The sequence below is a fragment of the Pseudoliparis swirei genome, chromosome 23 (genome assembly GCF_029220125.1).
Source record: "Pseudoliparis swirei isolate HS2019 ecotype Mariana Trench chromosome 23, NWPU_hadal_v1, whole genome shotgun sequence".
Classification (NCBI taxonomy): Eukaryota; Metazoa; Chordata; class Actinopteri; order Perciformes; family Liparidae; genus Pseudoliparis; species Pseudoliparis swirei.
In genome coordinates this window covers 21,445,131-21,467,577 of record NC_079410.1, presented here as the reverse complement: position 1 = coordinate 21,467,577, position 22,447 = coordinate 21,445,131, and the positions used below count along the sequence as shown (strand labels likewise).

The 22,447-nt window shown below is 44.3% G+C and overlaps 1 protein-coding gene across 3 annotated transcripts; it reads right to left on the bottom strand.

The window, feature by feature from the left end:
• Window positions 1-3,052: 3,052 nt before the first annotated feature.
• Window positions 3,053-22,224, bottom strand: LOC130189028 (endoplasmic reticulum membrane sensor NFE2L1-like). Of its 3 annotated transcripts, XM_056407635.1 has the most exons (10): window positions 22,203-22,224; window positions 18,858-19,015; window positions 18,366-18,742; window positions 18,082-18,264; window positions 11,364-11,522; window positions 8,198-8,266; window positions 7,758-7,904; window positions 7,502-7,646; window positions 6,222-6,902; window positions 3,053-6,079 (listed from the first exon to the last, which is right to left on the bottom strand). In XM_056407635.1, the coding sequence occupies exons 3-10, from the start codon at window positions 18,636-18,638 to the stop codon at window positions 5,106-5,108; spliced, it is 2,631 nt and encodes an 876-aa protein (XP_056263610.1). In that variant the 5' UTR covers window positions 18,639-18,742; window positions 18,858-19,015; window positions 22,203-22,224; the 3' UTR covers window positions 3,053-5,105. The 3 variants fall into 3 exon arrangements, with proteins under 3 accessions (XP_056263610.1, XP_056263608.1, XP_056263609.1); XM_056407633.1 differs by having other exon boundaries at window positions 18,366-19,015; XM_056407634.1 differs by lacking the exon at window positions 22,203-22,224 and having other exon boundaries at window positions 18,366-19,564.
• Window positions 22,225-22,447: the final 223 nt, after the last annotated feature.

Genomic DNA, 22,447 nt, shown 5'->3' with positions numbered 1-22,447 from the left:
TTCGTGTAGTCGGCTAACGGCGTTACCCCGTGTTCCGACCTCCAGGTCGGTGGCTCCAACACATTTTTAGCAATTTTTATGGAATTACTTTTCCTTTCTATTTCTTTTTTTCACAGAGGCTTGCCACATTGGCTCTTCGTAAAGGTTTATTCAAATCTGCATCCGGCAGGTTGTGATCCCCCCCCCCCCCCCCCCTGACGGCGACGAGGTGCGTTCCTTTAACCCCGAAGATCATTAAACCGTCGGCGTGGGGATCGCCGGTGATCGCGCGGTTCTCCACTCCGGCCAGTAGGTGGCGGGTTCCCCCGGTAGAGACCTGCTCACACCATCGGGAACACGTGACATGAAGTCTTTTCCACTCTTTATGTTGTTTCTTTAAACCTTCACCCAACACACTCTGCTTGTGTGTGGACGTGATGACTCGGCACGCCGGAGCATTCCTTCAGTTTCACACGTGTGATTTCTTCTCTTTTTTTTATATTTGCATAAATCAAACCGCTTGGCTTTTTTTGTTTTTTTTTCGTCTTCGCCGCACAGCGCTCACGTGTTGACTGTTGCCCGGCGGTGCGTTCTATGTATACCGTATTAAAACTAGCATAGTAGCTTCCTCTGTTGGCAGACCCGGGGTCAGCTGGGCCAGAAGAGAGAAACTGTTGTGATGGATTTGTTTTTAACCCTTAGCAGCATTGTGAAGAAATACACATTTGAATGACCCCCTGACCCTAAAACAGTCGGGTGCAATTTTTAAAAACAGGCGGCACATCAAAACCTTCGAGGCCAGGCGATGAAGGAGAAGGACGCACACACACACTTCCACTGCGTCCTCGTCTCCTTCAGTCTGAATAGCGTGTAGGATTTTAACTGCTGTACGTAGGTATCTCTAAAACCGGGCCGACCCCTTTCTACTACAACTAGTATGTTCCGTCGGCTTCCTGGAGTTATGTTTGATTCATTCCTCGAGGACTTGTGTCCATCAGTGTTACGAGTTTGAATCCCGACTGCCTCGTGTTGAGCGTCACCGTCGACAGGGAGGCGTCCGCGCCACTGCACCCGGGTCTGCTAGATTAGCTTTTCTATATCGTCCCTGAAATGTTTCTCTGTATCTAGCGGATGAGCTCGTGTAGTCCTGTTGCATGTATATTGGTTTCACTTTTTGCGATGTCACTGTCATGGCCAATCTACTTTTACTTGTCTGTTTTGAACAATAAAGGGTTTTCGTAACAGTTTGTCTACCGGCGTCTCAATTCGGTCCCGCCCTGTTTTCAATCTCGCAGAATAGGACGTAGAGCACATCTAGTTGCTTCTGGACTGGATTACTGCAACTCCGTATTATCAGGCTGCTCTAATAAGTCTCTTAGGTCCCTCCAGTTGATCCAGAATGCTGCAGCTCGTGTTCTCACTAAAACTAAGAAAAGAGATCACATCACTCCTGCACTAGCTGCTCTGCACTGGCTCCCCGTAAAATCAAGAATCATTTTTAAAATTCTTCTCAGCATTTTTGAAATTTCCCCACTGGGATGAATAAAGGTATATATCATATCATAAAGCCTTGATTGGTGATGCTCCATCATATCTAAAAGAGCCTGTAGTACCGTATTACCCCACTAGAGAGCTTGTAGTACCATATTGCTCCACTAGAGAGCTTGTAGTACCATATTGCCCCACTAGAGAGCTTGTAGTACCATATTGCACCACTAGAGAGCTTGTAGTACCATATTACCCCACTAGAGAGCTTGTAGTACCATATTGCACCACTAGAGAGCTTGTAGTACCATATTGCACCACTAGAGAGCTTGTAGTACCATATTGCACCACTAGAGCTTGTAGTATCATATTGCACCACTAGAGAGCTTGTAGTACCATATTGCACCACTAGAGAGCTTGTAGTACCATATTGCTCCACTAGAGATATTGTAGTACCATATTACCCCACTAGAGAGCTTGTAGTACCATATTACCCCACTAGAGAGCTTGTAGTACCATATTACCCCACTAGAGAGCTTGTAGTACCATATTGCACCACTAGAGAGCTTGTAGTACCATATTGCTACTTAAAAAGTAGGAGGAGCCAGAGCCTTCAGGTATCAAGCTCCTCCTCTTTTATGGAACCAGCTCCACCTTCAGTCCTGGAGGCAGACTCCGCCCCCTCATGTAGACTGAAGACTTTCCTCTTGATGGTCTTATAGTTACACCTGAACCAGGTTCACCTGGTCCAGACCTAGAGATGCTGCTATAGGCTGACAGGCTGCTGGGGGACGTCTAGGATACACTGAGCACCTCTCTCCTCTTCTCTCTCCTTATGGATGAATTTGCATCTTTCTATCACACATGCCCTTCTATTAAACCAAGAAATGGTCTATGGTCACTGAAATAACTTGAAACTGAGAAAAGTAAATGAGCTGAAAATCATCCATTTCTTTTGAATGTTTAACAGAATCATACAATAAGATAAACTAATGAAAATGGCCTGGACCAAAGGGAATATTTAGTTCTGCCACCTTTTGAGGCGATCCCTGCAACCAACAGACTTCTGTAACTGACTCCTTCACCTGGCAACAGGTATGTTTCCCCCACGTAGATCGGGGCTCATAGAAGGCCACTCCAGGACCGTGACCCGGGACCGACCCGAGTTCTCCGGGCAGCACATTTAGCTCCAGAATGCTTCGATGGTCTTGATATTTGATTCGAGACTCACTGTTCCAGAACATAACCGAGCCTCCTCCTCCTTTGCACTCTTCACTCATCCCCCACTTCACCAGAGGAAGTTCAACTCTCAAACGTATGAATTTCTTTGTTTTTGTGCAGAACGCTTGTGTTAAAATGCTTTAAATTATTATTATTTGAACATATACAAGGTAGTACTGCACAATCAACGAGTATAAATTCTGACTTCAAAGTATATTTACATTAATCCAAGTCATGTGTTGACTTCCATGTACACGGCCACGCAGTCGTACCCCGACTTTCCAGGTGGTCAATCAAATCCTCGGCTCACGGCCACATGTTGGTCTCGCTCCTATCTGACTCCACACACCAATCGACTCCAAAGAAATGCAATTCATTGTTTTTATTTTGATCCATTGCAGAGGACAAGAGTTCAACATCTTCAGTTCTTCCTGAGAAATATAATTATTATATTTATTAGCATCAAAGTCATCAGAAACTCTGGAGTTCCCGTCTCAGTCGGCCATGTTCTTAGCCACCCGAGGGTGACGTCTCTTTTTTTTCTCTCCAGCGTTAGCTGAAGGTACATTCATATGGATTTGGGGTAATTCAACATCCATTTTGAACTACCACTCTTAAAGCTGTGAGGCCTGGGTTAACTTTGAAACCGGATTAAAAATCATGCAGCACCAAAAGTTTTTTAACTAGTTTAAAGATTTTTAAATCTCCTTTTTTTTCTTCTCTAAACCTCGATGATTCAGTTGAATTCTGTTGCACCGGCCCTTTAAACTCCACATTTTAAATGTGATCAAGTACTAGCTAGGAGCACACTTGAGGAGTTTGAGCTTTTCACAAAAAAGAAACTGAGCTCTGTTAAGAAAATTCCAGTTTTAGACGCTTGCTTAAATGAAAATATCTAAATAAATACATGTGTGTGTGCAGTCGGGGCCTAGTGACGAGGCTACACTCTGTAGTCCCTCAATAAATAGATTGTTCGCTAGTTCTAATTCTCCGTTGAGCAAAAATGTGTGGGCCAAATTAATAGAGCAATATGACCAAATCAGAAGATAACAAACCGACAACAGTAAAGAAATACCTTTCTCCATAGAAAGGAAAAAGAGAGACTGTTGGTTTGGTTGACCCATGAATTTAAGATTTGACAATCCCGTGTTTTGCATTTGGCTGGCTTTCCCTTGGAATACAGATTTCCAACATCTTATTTTCAAGTAGACGATATGATTTCTACAGCTTCACAGGTGTGTTGAAAATACATAAAAAAATTTAAAAACATAGAAAGAAAAAAAAGGCACAGGTCAAACCCATCGCTATCACGCTTTCAGAATGTGAAAATGAATGCAGGCCCCCGTACTCCTCAGTCGGGATGGGTATCGTTTGGGTTTTTTACGATACCGGTGCTAAACCGGTAGCTCGCGCCAGCTACTCGCTAGCGAGAGCTACGAGCTAGCTTAAACATGGTTATAATGGCTAGTTTATTATTTGTTGGCCTATTTTTATGAATGCAAGACTTGCAATCATATATTGGCACCGGTTTTCGGGACCCAACCCTGCTCCTCAGTCAGTGAATCATATTCAGAACAGACGGACGTGCCAACGTAGAGCTTATATAGACAAAAAAGGTTTCGCCGTTTGTGAATTGGCTTTGATGCCGCCAAAGTCGGTCAAGGGACAGTTTCCATGTCGTGATTCATCGGCGCTAATCCACGACTTCCAGGTCAAATTGCCACGGTGGCATATTTCCTCTCTAAGTCCTTCGCTGTCGATGACTGGAGAAGCTTTGGCGAATAGCATGGTTCATTTTTGGAAACTCTACATGCGCAGGGTTGACCCCGTAATGTCTTTAGCCTGCCGAAGTGCTTTTGAGTGCCAGCGCAAGGGGGCACGATCACAAGTTCCCTCTTTCTGTTCCAGCAACCCTTCCCTAAAGGCCCATCAGCAGATAGCCAGACGGCCAGGAACCAGCCCGCCGTCGGCCGGCTGTCTTGTTCAGCTCGGTATGTTCAAGCAGCATTGTTCATCGGCATTGAACTTGTATTTTAAAGTGCTGGTCCCTGGTCATCTGTCAGTTTGATGTTTCCAATAGGTGGTGGTACAGGTGTACCTCAGAGTTGTACAATCGTTGAACCCAAGTCCCTTTCCAGTGTAGAAATGATTTAGAATGAAGAATGGATCTCCGTCAAACCCCTTATGGTGATCACCACCCTTTTTCTGTTCATCCGGCCACCCGCTATATCTTCAAATAATAAAACATCACTATTGGGGATATCCGTTTGGGCGTGTGAGGGTCTCATGGCACCTTCCGCTGACACCAGATCAAGAATTCCCGTGTTCCTTCATTTACCACCGCATCCGTATTTTCTGCTTCTCCCGTGTGGTTAGACCACGATCCTGTTCATGACCATATGGATGGCGTGTCCGCCTCCTCACTTCTTCTTGTCCCTCTGTTTCCTGCTGGTTTTCGTCAGCGGCAGCGCCTCCCTTTGTTGGTGGCGTGAAGCTACCGAGACGGTGCCATCGGACTCAAAGTCAAGCAGGTACTCCGTGGCGTTCAGCGGCATCCCCTCCTCGTCCCGCAGCCTGGAAAACACATCCTGGTACAACGTGCCCAGTTGGCGCTTCATTTCCTGCAAGTTCCTCAGGGCTTCCTGTTTCTCTCGGAGCAGCCGCGAATGGTGGCGTCTCAAACCCGTCACATCGTCTTCCATCTCGTACAGCACGTCCAGTTTCCTCTTCCTGCAGTTCTGCGCTGCAATTTTGTTCTTACCGCGGCGTCTGATGTCCCTGATGAGCACGAGCTGTTCCTCACTGAGCTGGTAATCGCCCAGTAGTTCATTAAACTCCTCCACTGGCAGATCTACAATCCCCTCAATGGAGAAAGGGATCTTGCGGGATCTTGCACGCCGTTCATCCCGGCTCCACATTTTGGTCTCGGAGATGTGTCTGGAGGGAGAGCGGTGGTAAGGCTTGGCATCGTCATGTCGCAAGGAGGATTTGGTTGACATCTTGCCATGGGATGGAGAGGAGGACCAGGGCTGGTCGTACGTGTGATCGTGGCCGATATGCTCCAGCCCAGAAACGCCATTATACAGCTTGTGATCCCCATCGTTGGGAGGGAAGGGTTTCTTTACATCTTCAGGGTACCCTCCTCCGACTGCCCCCATCTCCTCCTCTTCCAGCGCCTCCTGCTTTATGGTCACCTCCATATCCGAGCCGAGTAACCCTTCCTCGGTGTCTTCGTCCTCGTCTTCAGTGAAGGGACTTCCCACAGCCGACGTACAAGATGAAGAGGAGGTTGAGGAAGAGGAATATGAGAAGGCCTCAGAAGCACAGGGAGAAGCAGGACTGCGGCTGAAGTCCAGAGAAAGACCAGAGTCCGAATCTGCCTCACCTGGGCCGTCTAGGAGGAGGAGACAAGGAAAGGTCGAGGTACAGTCAAGAGTTGTATATTACATAATTGAATTCAGCATTAGTATGCTCCTATAAGAAAGATAATTGCATATTTTATCAGAAATAGTTCGACTGACTACCAATTTAATTACCTTGCTGATGTCTTCTTGGTTGATCTTCCGTGATCGCGACATCGGAGCCCGAGTGGTCAACATCTCTCCCGGTTTCTTGTCGGCCGGTTTCACGCCTAAGGAAACCTTCCTCCTCCAGCCTGGCTGCCATTTCAGGGCTGAATCCTTCATCCAGAGCCAGGTCCAACAATCTCATTTCATCCAAGATGACATCATCCTCTAGGAGGTCACAAAGTGGACTAGGGAGACCGACTTCATCATTGACACCCTCCTCTTCGTCCACCAGAAGGAAACCGGGGAGAGATGTCAGAGGGTCTCGAGTCATACCATTCCACTCAGGAGACGGGGTGAAACTGGAAGGTGTCAAGTCACGTGGACGGAAGTTAGCATCAAAGCTAGGAAGGTTGTTGGGATGTGGCGCATACCGTGAACACGGACTGCCTTCCATGGTATCCACAAGACCATGTGTGAGCAGATTCATGTTGAGGGTACTAGAGTGGTCATCTGCATTTATTCCCACGTAGAAATCTTCTGAAGGATCTTGGGCGAGCAGGTGCGTGTGGTCTGGAAGACTCTGCGAGGGATTCACGTGAGAGCTTTTCAAAGTGTCCCTCGCTGAAATGTGGTCATCCAACTCTGCACTGGGTGTGAGGGGAAGCAGGGCTGGCTCTCGCTCCGACGGCCTTGGAGGCCCCAACAAGCCTGGAGACAAAGAATAGGCATGTTTGCAACTGAGCCTTTGGTAAAGTCAAATATGGAACATTCGAGAACACAAGATTTTTCTGGTTTTATGACGAATTCTGCCAGACGGCATCGTCTGGCAAGCGTAGTACCCTCCCTCCGGCTCCCCCTCAGGTAAACACTGTAACCTCTGTCAGCACTATCACTTGTTGTTTGCCCGAGGTCAACTTAGCAATGTTAAGAGCCGTTGGGGCAATCGAAATGCTCCCATTCTTGTATCTTGCACTTTTAAGGAGCAATAGTAAATTCTGCCAGATGTGAGAGCCATGTGCAAGACTCTGAATGTTGTATAAAGCTCCTTTGAATTCTCAACTAATGGTCCAACCTACTGTTTTCCAAAGCTTTCAACCACATCAGCAGATGGAGTTAATCAATTGATGGTTTTTAGTGCTTGCCTTAACAATTGATCAACTCAACCCGCTGAAGAAGAAAAAATGACCATGTCCAGCTGGTGTCTCCAAGGCCAAGAATCAAATGTCAAGCTCCATTTTTGAGGACTGAATTATCGAGATACTGTCCATGAAACCTTACGACAAACATCCACTCCAAAAATGAATTACCGTGCTCCGTTAAATCGACCTCCAGCTCCGCCTCTGTTACGCTGTCGTCATGGCGTGGAACTTCAGACCCAACACCCTGAAGGGTCTCAGTTGATCTTGAATTTTGGATCTCGTCAAATGAAGCCAACATGTCAACATTCGTGTTCTGGAGAAGAAAGATACGAACAATTCTCAATTTTGTTGCATCTCGGCTTCCTCACACTATTGAACCTGAATCTATTTGACCAAATGTAAAGGTATCTTCCTTAACGCTCACCTCAGGGTCCAGGATCGCCAACAGGTCCTGCCAGTGGAGCTCCAGCTCCAAGGAAGGGTTACCAGTGGGGGTGATATGGGCCGAGAGGGGCTCCCTGCCTGGTGGCTGACACCCCAGATCTCCCCTTATCCCACCAACATCATGTAACTGAGGGACAAGTAAAGGCCTTTACACACCAACAAAAACACAAAAATCAAATATTTATATTGCATGCGAGTATTTCCCATCCAAACCATTCATACCGGCGGTTGTGATGCGAATTTGAGACAGTTGCAACACTTGTTCAATGAAAGGGTTTGAGAAATATACTGACATGTAAAATAATCACACACAAAAACCGCTGTGGTGTGTTAAGGCCTTGAGCGGGTCGCATTGTGTGTACTGTTCAAGGCCAAGAAGGACACAACCGAACGGCCTGAAGAGAAGAGAAAAGGCTGTACCTGTGGTTCTTCTGTCACGTCGTAGGTTTCCTCCAACAGCCTGAAACACTCCTGAAGGGAGAACAAAGTCTGGAGAGAGAGAGAGAGAGAGGAAGCGTTGAGTTGCATGCCAGTTCTGACCAGCTGGTTGACTTCCTTAGCGACACCCATATGCAGTGGCGATTTTAGCCTGAAATTTCTGGTGGGGCAATTTTGTATGACATCATGTCACCGCCCCAAAAATAGGGGTAGCTGATTATTATTATAACAGTAGGCCTATACAGACCAGTCCGATATACTATGGGCTGCAAAAACTCTTCTGAAGTTGTTCGAAATCCAGCGATAGCTAACTAACCCGTAACCGGCCTCGATCTGACTGTATGTTCTTTTTCCTTAGTCACGGGGTACAGGTCTCGTGGTTTTTGCATTATTCCAGTCTAGTTGCCAGGCAGATTTCGTGGGGCAGATCTGAAAGTGCCCCACCGCTCAATGTTAACTTTGGCCAGTGTGGTTCACGCTTATTGGTGTTTCCATGGTAACGGTGGGGCAGCGTGGGCCGTTGCCCCGTCGGAAAGGGGAGGGACAGCGGAGAGCAGCGTTTAACAGAGCAAGCACACATAAGCACATTTTCTTAACTTTAAGTTTTCTCTTTCTCTTACACACACACACACACACACACACACACACGTTATGCTGAAGCTCAGTGTCATTTTACAACACGCACACATCACTTGTATTAGCTTGTGACTGACTGGCTTGTTTTGAAACCTGAACGCTGGCCAGACACACATTCTCACTTCCCGTCAGTTTTCAATCCCTCCTGTTTAACACACACACACAATAACTCTATAACCTCTTGAATGTACTAAATGCACAAAACACAACTTTTCTGGTTATTGAAGCGCAAATGCAATCAGCAGAACGTGAAGCTATAAATAAATGCAAGCGGCCGCATTAGCGCGAGCACACACACACACACAACGAGGCCGTGTAGGCGGACGAGTCGGCCTCTAAATTCACAAGAGGTACACTACCGTTCAAAAGTTTGGGGTCACTTAGAAATGTCTTTATTTTTCAAAGAAAAGCACTGTTTTTTCAATAAAGATAACATTAATCAAAAATACACTCTATACATTGTTAACCCTTGTGTTGCCTTCGGGTCAATTTGACCCGATTCAATGTTTCACCCTCCTGTCGCCTTCGGGTCAATATGACCCGATTCAATGTTTAACCCTCCTGTTACCTTTATATTTACTAACATATTTTACCCTTGAGGCTAATATGACCCCAGCTATTAAAATCTCCAGAAAATTATTAGAATTAATATTGTTTTCCAAGTTTAAGTGTGAGGTACTTTATGTTTGTTTGTTGACTCCCGAAAGAACACCGACATTAAACATTGAATCGGGTCAAATTGACCCGAAGGCGACAGGAGGGTTAAATATTGAATCGGGTCAAAATGACCCGAAGGCAACACAAGGGTTAATGTGGTAAATGACTATTCTAGGTGAAATGTCTGGTTTCTAATGAAATATCTCCAGAGGTGTATAGAGGCCCATTTCCATCAACGATCACTCCAGTGTTCTAATGGTACATTGTGTTTGATCATCGCCTTAGAAGACTAATGTCTGATTAGAAAACCCGTGTGCAATTATGTTAGCACAGCTGAAAACAGTTATGCTGGCGATATAAGCTATACAACTGGCCTTCCTTTGAGCTTGAAGTTTGAAGAACAAAATTAATACTTCAAATATGAATCATTATTTCTAACCTTGTCAATGTCTTGACTACATTTTCTATTCAATTTTCAATTCATTTGATAAATAAAAGTGAGTTTTCATGGAAGACACGAAATTGTCTGGATGACCCCAAACTTTTGAACGGTAGTGTATATTTACTTGTTTTATATATATCGTACAACATAACTTTAAGGTCTCTTAAGATTGTGGTAAATCACAGAGGTTTTAGGACTCATTCCTGCAGCAGCATTTGTGTGTAATCCATGACTAAGACACACACACACACACAGCGTTAGAAAGCTGCGTGTAACAGGACACTGTGTGTGTGTGTGTGTGTGTGCGTGTGTGTGTGTCCAATGCTTTGCAAATTCTGCTGAAGCATCCAGCTCAGATTCCAAGCATGACTGGTGCAGCTGCAGGAGACAGACCATCAGATAGAGGTCCTACTGGGGGGGCCGTACCGCCCGCCCCCCCAGTATCACAATTTGGATTCAATTTCATAACCAAATTCTCAAAACGCACACTGATGTACTGATGTTGTATGAACAAGCCTTACTTCCTCGTCCTGCCATGTTGGATTCTCGAGGCACAAGTAATATTACAAGACAGGACGGATACATATCTCCTTTGACTGAACAGCATCGCTGTTACTTTAGTGTTGGTTCATTTTGTCAATGTCAAAAATGTTAAAGGCCAATATTGCTCCCGAGGAATTTGGGTTGAGAGACGCAGTCGGTCACTTTTAAAGCTCTCTCTATTTTATTCTTCACAAAATAACTGCCATCCGCACTTTCACACAGACAGCAAGCGAGGCCACGTCATACAAACCTTCCTTTAAAAAAAGGTGCTACATCCGAGTGTTGCCGCATTTCTTTTGTCTCTTAACGTCGGCTGAGCTGGAGGCTCGCAGCTAACAACGCTAACACTGCAAACAGAGCATTCTGTGCAAACAGCGCTAACGGTGCTAACTGTGCAAATAGCGCTAATGGTGCAAACAGCACAATCAGTGTAAACAGCGCCAACGGTTCAAACAATGCATATTGTGCAAACAGCGCAAACTGTTCTAACGGCGCAAACTGTGCAAACAGCGCTAACTGTGCATACAGCACTAACTGGGCATACAGTACTAATGGTGCGACATCTCTAACAATGCTAATGGTGCAAACAGGGCGAATGATGCGAACAGTACTAACGGTGGGAACGGCGCTAACAATGCGTAAGTGCTGAATTGAATGTTGAATTTGGCGCCATTAAAGAGTTTTGAGCCGTTGGAAATCTTGAGAAATAAAAAAATTCAAATGCTAATTAGGGAGCTTTAAATGTGTTTCTCTTTACTCTTTTAAGAAGAGCTAAATCTGCTTTCACCTGTTTTAATGCCTAATGCTAAGCTAATTGGCTGCTAGCTTCATCGAAAAAATCGAATAAATCAGAGTCTCACTACGACTTACCTGGTCTCCTTCATTCGGAGTTAGCTCTTCAATGTTATCACAGTTGAAGGAACCTCCTCCTCTTCCCTCTGTCCTGCAACCCAGGTGTTCCTCCTCCTCCTCCTCCTCTCCGGGCTCCTCCAGAGCGCCACTGTGATGACATTCATGATGCGTTTCCTCCTGGTTGCAGAGACAAAAAGGAAGAGCGAACGAGTCAGAGCTGGATTCTGAAAACTCCCCCAAGGGCCTTTAACCCTTGTGTTGCCTTAGGGTCATTTTGACCCGAATCAATATTACACCCTCCCCCCGCCTTAGGATTAATTTGACCCCATTCAATGTTTAATGTCGGTGTTCTTTCGGTAGTCAACAAACAAACATAAAGTGCCTCACACTTAAACTTGGAAAACAATATTAATTCTAATAATTTTCTGGAGGTTTTAATTGCTGGCGTCAAATTGAACCCAACGGGTAAAATATGTTAGTAAATATAAAGGTAACAGGAGGGTGAAACATTGAATCGGGTCAAAATGACCCAAAGGCGGGGGGAGGGTGTACTATTGATTCGGGTCAAAATGACCCTAAGGCAACACAAGGGTTAAACCACATCATGTTGAGTATCGTGTCTATATTAAAGCTCGCTGGCCTAACGCAATGGCTGCACTGGGTTCTGATCCAAGGACCTACTGGGTAACAGATGTAATAACCACTACACACCTCAGTTTTATGATACGTTACTTTTAATGGAGCAATTCATAGATTGTTTCAGCCACTTTGGGCCAACCGAACTTCCTGCAGTACCTGCCGGTTGCCTGGCAACTAATCCTGGCGAAGAAATAATCCAGTACATTGTCATAAGTGGTCATAATTGGGTTGAGCTCTGCACCATCATGATTTTGTCATAGATATTTAGCCATATTGTACAATAATATATGATATTTATTAGTATTCAACAACTACGGTTCCCGTGAGGCGTTGACAACGTGCCAGTAGCTCGATATGTTGTGTTGGAGTTGACTGAGACTGAAGATCACAATCATCAAACATCACATTTTAGTGGGATGTATTTTTCATCTCAGCCCTTGACATAAAAATATGTTAAATTGGTCTTTGCTTTTAACTAGTAATGAAAAACGCCACCTCACCACTGGAGGAGTGTGATACTGCTGTCCGTTACAGGGTTCTTACACATTTTGACTAGGGCTGCAACTAACGATTATTTTGATAATCGATTAATCGGTTGATTATTTTATCGATTAACCGATTAATCGGATAAAAAAACAAAAAACTTACATTTTCAACCCTTTATTCAAAACAGTACGGTCATGGAAAACCTGGAAAAGTCATGGAATTATTAAATGGCTATTTAGCAGGCCTAGAAAAGTAATAGAAAAAAATAAAATCCAAAAATATTTGGAAAAGTAATGCAAATTTGTTTTATTCAAATGTTAATTTACATGGTATATATACGGTATGCTTTGGAATTCTCATTGTTATTTTAAATACTACATCTTCTCACTTTGTCACGTATAGACAGAGTTTTCACAAAATGGTTAATCATGGAAATTTGGTTTAAAGTCATGGAAAGGTCCTGGAGACCCACTGGTCAGCATGTGGATGAACCTGTTCACTGGTCACCATGGTGATGAACCGTCACAAACAGACTGACAGCTTTCCTCTCCTGAGCAGTGGTCCCCATGTGGACCGGCCCCCTGAACAATATCAGAGACGCTGTCGTTGTTGCAGCCCTAATTTTGACCAATGGATTTTAATGACTTTTCCAGGACTTTAAACCAAATTTCCATGACCAAACTAAAATCTCGGTATAAACATGAACAATTTAGAAAATGTTGCGTATTGAGAGCGTACGCCGGCTTATATTTTAAGCGTCTTTCTTTAAAAAACATATTGATTATTTCAAACTCGGCGTAAATGAACATGGGATTATAACAAATTTCCATGACTTTTCCAAAACTTCTAAAAATTAAGTTTTTTCCATGACTTTTCCAGGCCTGGAAATGACCATTTTAAAATTCCATGACTTTTCCAGGTTTTCATGACCGTACGAACCCTGTGTTAGCCTGTACAGAGCGTAAAGTCTCCCGTTTGACCCAGAGACCGGCAGCCGGGCTCAGAATAGCTTCAACCTTCTCCTGGCTGGGGGCTTACAGACGGACCCGGAGACCTGTGCACACGTCCCTCACACTGGGGTGGTCCAATCAATTACATTTAGTTTAGTACGGCCCACAACTAGGGTGACCAGATTTGAGTTTGTGAGAAAAAAACCCCCACTATTCTCATTAAAATAAATTGGCTAGTCCAACACTGCAACATCAACATGAACATCTTAAATCATTTGACTGTGTCGAGACCTTTTTTATATGGAACAATTTCTTCGTGACTCGGTATTAACAAAACTACATTCCTCTGCTTTCTTTAGCTTAATTCTGTGGCTGACACAGTTTATCATTGTAAACTCTCATTCATGGATCTATGAAAGCACAACTTCAATATAGGAGGGATATTTGGGGTTAGGGTGTGATTAATGCCTCAATAATACCACACAAGGTATGTGGTATTAGCATTAGCATTAGCTGCAACTCACATTGATCTTCAGGTTCCCAACTTTTTAGACCATGTATCTAAATGTGGTGCGTAATGTTGACCCCTGTTGACCCCATTTAAACATGTGCACACTGGACTGCACCACTTAGTCAGTATGTCCCAGTTGGCACCTCATGCATTTGTTTACATGCATGCCTGGGTGTGCGTGTGTGCGTGTGTGTGTGTGTGCTTGTGTGTTTGGATGGAGTAAACAGGAGGGATTGCAAAACTGATGCGATGTGAGAGTGTGTGTCTGGTCGCCAACGTTCATGTTTCAAAACAAGCCAGTCAAGCTCATAAAAGTGCTGTGTATGTGCGTGTGTGTGTGCATTTGTGTGTGTGTATATGTGTGTGTGTGTTGTAAAATGACACTGAGCATCAGCTGTAGATCCCAATAACAAACTGAAACCCCAGAACGATCAGCGTATTTTTTTCCTCATTCACCTCCCTGCTCTCAACACAACGTTATCTTAATTTGTCTTCATAAAAAAGTATTCTAAAATACAAATAAAATACAAATACTTTCAGGTAAGCTGATTCTCAGCTCTTCCTCTGGGTTAATAATGTGATTCCCAGTATGTCGGAGCAGATTTACACAAAGCAGCAAAGTCTGTGCAAAATGGTTTTTTGGGGGGGAAACAGAAACACGAAAAAAGAAAATAAATAAAAAATAAAGCGTTAAGTATTTCTCTCTCCATCTCAAACTGAATTTATGGAATCTCTCCCCTTTAAAGCACGGTGACTTCTACTAAAGCAGCTGCAACTGTTGTCAAGCAAAATACATACTGATATCAAAATATTATCAGATATGACTTATTATTGCCAGTCTGTCAATAATAAAATAACTGGACACATTTGAAGATATTATCAATACATTATTAGTAGGGATGCACCGATCTGATCGGCGCCGATCCATATCGGCCGATATTCCCATTATCGGTTTTGATCGGCGTTCTCAAAACGGCCGATCAGATGACGTAACATCTGCAAGAACTATCAGACGTTTCAATCGCTGCGCACCGCAACGGAGACGATGCGCCCGGCGAGGGCCGCAGAGTGAGAGGTCCACGAGGGGATCCTCACCACCGAGCGGCGTCCCCGTCCCCCGAGTTGAATCTCTGGGTCGACTCAGCCGACTCTCACATGTCTGCCCCTATAGACTGATGCTCACGGTAAACACATTCGATCCGGAGCGCGCGAGGGTTTTGATAAAGTTAGCGGAAGGATTTAAGTGACAACATCCGGTTTTGCAAAGTTAGCGGAAAGAACCACGTGAAACAACATCCGTTTTTCAAAATAAGATGTCGACAAATAAGTAAACAATGAACTGATTTTGTATCTTTATAGATCTTTTCTGATATTTAGCTTAAATTATGCTAACATTAAAACATTTTTACTGTACCAAGGAAGTTTATAAAAATAAGTCAGACTTTTGTATGTTAAAAAAAGTCCTGTAAATAGATTTCCCCAAGAGTTCCAGGAAATGAATAATGCAGATGTGTTCCATACATAATCTGAAATCCCCTACAATAGCAATCAAACAATTTTAATGTATCAATTAGGACATTTTTCAAAGTAAAAGTCCTAAATGTTTAAAGAAATCGGTAATTTCTTTAATGTTTGAGTTGCTTTATATATGTATTTCCTCATAGTCCTAGGCAATAATGATACACAATAAATAGAATGCTTCAATCGACACCGTGATCGGTTATCGGTATTATCGGATCGGCAGATACTGATTTCAGTGATCGGTATTATCGGTGATCGGCAGATACTGATTTCAGTGATCGGTATTATCGGATCGGCAGATACTGATTTCAGTGATCGGTATTATCGGTGATCGGCAGATACTGATTTCAGTGATCGGTATTATCGGATCGGCAGATACTGATTTCAGTGATCGGTATTATCGGTGATCGGCAGATACTGATTTCAGTGATGGGTGATCGGCACCAAAAACCTGATCGGTGCATCTCTAATTATTAGTAATAACTAACCTATAACCGCTTTAAAAACCCAAATTTACTGAATGCACAAAACACAATTTGTATGGTTTTTGAAGCGCAAATGCAATCAACACACACAGTGAAAGCTAAGAATAACAGTCTAGGGAAAAGAAGAAGAAAAATACCACACACACACACACAGTGAATGTAACCCTGATTAACTGCTGCACATGAGCATGTGACACACAGCATGTGTGTACATGTTCAGGCCAATCTGGGGGCTATTTATATGTGTGTGTTTGTTATGGAGTCTTTGGGAGAGTTTCGTGTCCTCCTAAATAAATAACGGTGATGAAACTTCGTGGTAATGACACCACCCGCAGAGACTCGCTAAAGAGGCACAACATTCACAACATTCACATAATAATAAGCGTTTATTGACGCACGTCCAAAGCTGAAGCCATCGGGGTACCGAGAGACCCGTAGTTTGAAGCTCGGGTTCACCGGCCGAGCCTCTTTTGGGGGGTTGTGGGTGAGAATCCGTTGGCCAGAGCGGCCCCTTCCCCTATTTCAGACGCCTCCGGGAGCACGATGTGCAGTACAGATCATTTTCTGTTTCAACATGTTTGTGTCTGAGGTGGCAGGTCTGACCGCCAGGTAATGCAAGTCCGTCTCGTGGGTAAGCTTGACCCATCACATCTGAGGTGTTGCCATTAAGAATTATTATTAGAAAATAATATTTATTTTGCAACAGCTTCTTCCCTGCCTGTCAGAGTGATGGCAAAACACAACTATTGAAATATGTGTAATAACCCAACACTGTAATTACCCTAACCCTAACACTACACCTACCATGTGCAATATGTGACATAGTATGACTATCTGTATCCACAACTGTACATGCTAGCACCTTTTCTTGTTCTTGGACATATTTTGGATAGTGTTTTCAATTTTAAATTTGTTCTAAAGTGTTATTTCAAACCTGTTACATTTCCTATGTGTCTGGGCTGTTGGTCTCGACAAAAATGGCAAATAAAACCTTGAATACTTAAATGGAGCTCACGGAGTAACACAAAAGTCAGGTGAGCGGATTCCCCTTTTTCTACGTTGACTGACTTAAAGAAACAGTTTTAGAGAACACATGTTCTCCCATTTGTTTATGAGAGTGAGACGAGACTCTTGTGTCTCCGTGTTACATACAATCCCGAAGCCGGGATCTGATCAGCCGACTAGCGGGAAGCGTTAGAAAACAACCACGTCCTTCCTACCGACACCTTTAAAGCTCATTAACATTCTGACATGAAGGGATACTTCAGGTGCCTTTAAAAAGCAGTGGGAATAGTGTATTTTGGGCCTCTTCAGGCCCGGTAGTCACTCTTGTTTAGCTCTGTTTTGTTCTCCACCATCTATTGAGAAACAGCTTCCTATTGCACCATTCAGAACTTTAGGCTGTATAACTGTCTCACTGCAAGGTAACATTCTAAATATAGTACACAATTAATGGACTGATAACTATCCCTTTAGGTCTGAAGGAAGTTACTGAGGTAACACACAAGGACCAACGTAGAGGTCTGAGACTCGATGTGTATTCTCTCCAGCAGGGTGTTGCTCCTGTATTTCAACTGTGTGCCTTGTGTTGCTTCATCTTCCTGGCTGTGGTTTGGTGAGCTTTCTGCTGACTCATCGAGTGCTGACTCACCATCTTACATGGCATTACACTCACGGCACTGTCGTCCCACAACACTGATTTAAATGATTTTAAAATACACATATTAGAACTTCTACTTCTGTGGCATGTGGGGGGGGGGGGGGGTCAGTGGTCCTTTAACGGACTTTGGGAGGGTCTACAATTTGGCTGTGGGAGAAACTATTCTGATTCTATCTAATCAGTTTGGGTCTGAATCGGACTGCTCGTGAGCTCTCATTAAAAAGACTAACTTGTAGTAACTCGTTTGTTTCCAGCAGATCATTAAAACAAACTTTTGTCCTCACGGTATCTTGTGAAACCCGTCAATCGGTGCATGAACAAGGGTCAACAGAGATTGCTGATATGCGGTCTATATAACCATGGCGACCCCACCTGAACTGAGCTCTGAAGACTCCTATGACTGGTGACATCATTACATAACCATGTGTTCTTCTTTACAGTCAAATCCTAAATGTTGCTAAGCCGTGTAAATGAACTGCTTTACCTCTTTATCCTCTTCCTCTTCGTCTACCCGCAAGGTACCAAGTCCAGCTCTGGGTTCCACAGGTGGGGCAGTGCGGCCTCTTTCTACCTCAGCGGGGGCTCTTTCCAGTAGGTCTGGACAAACTATGGGAAGAGGATCCGGCTCCCGCTGGACCAGCCATGTCTCCAGTTCTGCTTGAGGGACCTGTGGAAAAGGTATGACGAGATAGAGGATTGGTAAGAGCCTCTGGTAAATAAAGACTCGGACCATCGCATTCTGATTCCATCAGACCGGTGTTCCCCCACCTGTAGTCTGTCCAGAGAGTGGACCCAGCCCAGCAGCCTTCGCGTGGTAAAGAAGTCGTCCAGGTCCACGCTCTTGGGGTGCAGTTCTTGGCCGTCCCCCAGGCGGTTGCGGCGGTTGTGGAACTGCGTCTGGGTCAGCACGGAGGTCGGACCCAAGATCATCTGGTGCAACGAGGGAGGCAGATAGGGATCCATTCCCACGTCGATCCTCAGGCTGAGCAGGATGGCCATCTGGATGAGGCCCTCCGTTAAGTATTTCTTCAGCTGCAGCATGGTCTTTGGTTCGTCAGGAGACGGACAAAAGGGTCCGGAGCTCAGCTCAGTCACCACTGCAAAGGGGGGTAGTCGCTAAGATGTGTCAGGCAGCGCTGACCCCCCTGAGGAAGGAGGAGGTTCGAAGGAATAAGACCTCTGGGTTCAAAGACAAAATATCCTTGGTACCCTTGGAAAGTCTTTACTCCCCCTCTCAGGTTGGGATACTTGGTTGTGTACCTGGAGACGAGACGGTTTCAGCCAACTGCTCCGCGTAGAAGACGGAACTCTTCTCTCACTACGACTGATTGGGATCCAAAGAGAAAACCAAAGATTCACTGTGAAACTTTTCCAGGTTCGTCTGAAAAGTCGTCGTTGCTCTTCAATGTTTTTTTATCCTGATGATGAAAGAGAACATTACTTCAGAACAGAGGATGGACGGCACCGGACAAACATTGCACAAGTATCATTCGTCGTGTGAATTATTTGAAATGGGGTTGTATGTCAGACTCCTGTGTTCTGTGGCCTACAAATCACAATGGATGTAAGTTTGAAGAAGGCAATATAACAACTATAGTTCCCCCGGCTAGAACTGTCTACTAAGATTATCAATATCAGTTGGAGCTATATTCAGAATAGTTCCTCCACTTCCCTTTGCAGCCCTTTCCGATGGGGGAACTTAAAACTCGTGAAAAAACAACGTTAATTTAACCTCGCAGAACACGGGACTTGCTGGTCTACCGCTCCATCGATCGGTTAGTCATCTCCACCAGGAGGATGGGGAAGGAGTGAGTGAGTGAGCATCTCGGTGTCTGTCCGTGGCTAATCTGCTGCAGCTGGGTCACATGGACGTATTGGGCATCGGCCCGCAGACAATTCGGCGAGTGTGCGATTTTTTTCTTCCGGACTTTGGCAGCAGCTTTGAGCCGATCGCCTCGCCGCTGGGTTCCGAGTTGGAGCGGGTAGCGTTCCAGCCCATTGGTGTCCCATTGGTTCTCATTCAGCCACACAGCAGACTTCTGCTACCCCCCCCCACACACACACACACACACACACACACACAGACATCCCAGTTGCTAACAGGATACAGCACAATAAGGGCCGCCGCCACAGTGCCAGTGATAATAGGTTCTCAGGAGGTAATCTCCCGTTGTCAGTGTGGCCCTGGCCGGCGGTTAAGAGGTCTGACAGTTTGTGAGAGGAGATAAGGCAAACAGACGGGGAAGTATCACCACTCTCTCTCTCTCTCTCTGAGTAACTTCTAGAAAGGGTTTGGTAATCACCTGCCTGAGTTTACCCACTGCAGCCGCATGATGTCATTGCCAGCGTTTGCCTGGGAAACCCCCTCTATCCCCGTCTCCTCCCTTCACGCTAGTGACCTGTTGACAGAGGCTGCAGTGGAACAGCTGACTGCAACTCTTCAATACCACCTTAAGAAAAAAATAACTAACACTCATATCTGGGTTTTTTTTAATGTTGTTTTTGTCTGCTCACATTGTGTGCATTGTGGTTTTTATTCCTCGTGGACTAATGAACGAGGGCAATATTCCATCTTGGGAAACAATGAAGTGTTATTCAATTATACGTTCTATGAATGTGAAAGTGTCAGCGTACATACATGATGGTATAATCTTGCTTTAGTTTGACTATGCTATGCTTGGGGGGATCTGCTGTTATCCCAATATATGGTGCAGTGATTCGAATCATTGGTTGCAAGCATGTCATATCCGATACGATAGGTGTGGCTTGTTTTCATTACAACTCGTGGTGATACCATTTTTTCGCTGACCTTCACCACCCTTTATACATTAAGCATAAATTCTGTCGGCTCTAATGTCAGAGGTGTTGTGTTCTCCAGAGCGTTGTTTGCAGCGCCGCCGCCGCCGCCGCTATTGGACGCCATTGAGCTGCCAGGCCAAGGGTGCTGAGTGCTTGGCAAAAAAAAAATAGGCTTCATTAATATTATAAATAAATAATTATTATAGTATATATATTATTTCTAGAAATATTATTAGGCTTTTATATATGTATATCACACAAAGACATAGAGACAGAGAGGCATATCGTCAGCACCCCTCAAACACTTCTCGGGTCGCACTTCGGCCGTGATGCGCGCACACCCGCGCCAGCACAGACCCGATCTCAGGGGGCAGGAGGAGGAAATGGAGTTAAGCACCAATAGTTATAGCGGGACTGGGGACTGGTTATTTTTCTGTGTTCCAGTTGCCCGAGTGCCCGCTGCAACAATCTTTTTCTGGTCACGTCGGGTCAGGGCGGAGGGAGGGAGGGAGGAGGAGCGCGGCGCATCGACGCGCAAACGGTTCCAGTTCCCGAAATTCAGAGTGAGCAAAGAGCGAGTCGAAGATCAACTGGGGATCGGCGAGCTATCCAGGGTGTTAATCGGATGAAGGACCCGGACATCACATCCGACTCAATGTGTTACATGAAACGGATAACATTGATTTCCCGACACTAAAATACCGATTGATGGTAAAAAAAAGGCAGTTGCGATATGATGTTAATTCAATCTTTTTTTTTCGGACTATGCTATCTTTTGGGATCTACTGCTTATAATATAATAATATAGTGAGTGCAATAATAATTGAATCATTGGAAGTCATATCCGATATCCGATTTATTGTTATTATTGTTTATTACAAGATACAGCCACAGCCATTTCCTTTTTGACTCTTCTACCACCACCAACAACAACATTTGAAGATGGCGGCCAGAGAGCAAGCGCGGCTACATCCCTCTTTCCTGGGTCTTGACCTTTGTTAAGTCAGTCCACGCTGAAATATAAACTATAGCACGCCATGTGATGGTGCAGCCGATCGCGTCGCTTCATTAGCAGCTTATTGCATGTGGTGGAGCAGTGACGGATGTGGAAATATTAGTATTAGGAGCTAAATGTATTTCAAGCTTCAAAGTAAAAGTACTAATAATAAACAAAAATGGCCCCTGTGCGTTGTTGTACAGTTGTAGATTATTATTATTATTGTTATTGTTATTATTATTATTATTGTTATTATTATTATTAGTAGTAGTAGTCTTATTACAGCTGTATTAATGTGTCAGTCACATGTTATGGTTATAGTTGGAGGTTGTGAAGTTAACATTAACTTAAGTTAGACTAATCAGGAACAATACATCATATTTTATGAGCTCACAGTGTTGTATGTAACATATTAAGTTTTAAAGGTGATTCATCATCGGAGCTCCCAGACAAGTGAAAGTACAATAGTCTCTATTGTTTTTGCAGTGGAGTATAAACAGCAGAACATGTAAGAGAGCACGAGTATTACATATTAATACTGTGATGTAATGACACTGTTATATAGTTGTGGTACCACGTCCCTTGAAGGAGATCAACAGGTTACACAATGTTGTTCATCCCTGATCCTCATGATTCACGACAAAGAAGCTTCAGAAATAACACCCAACGTTTTGGACAACATATGAAAACAACAACAACAACAACAACAACAACACAAAACGCACTGCTGATAGTAAACACACGTGGTCACGAGACTATAGCGGAGACTAAAGTTATAATATTATAATAATACTCTGAATGCGTCTTACCAGCTCGGAGTGCTCAGCTGCGCGTGTCCTGGTTCTAGTGTGTTCTCCGGTCCTGCCGGGGGAGGCGGGGCTATAAAGCGACACCCGGTGATGACGTTGTGGCTCCGCCCTGGAAACAAAAAAACAAAACACACACACACACACACAAAAGAAAAGCGCTGGCGTTTTGTTTGTGCGCGTGAGGCGTAGTCCGTGGGAGTGTTTGGATAATAAATAGTGTGCTGTGATCTATTTATTACTCTATT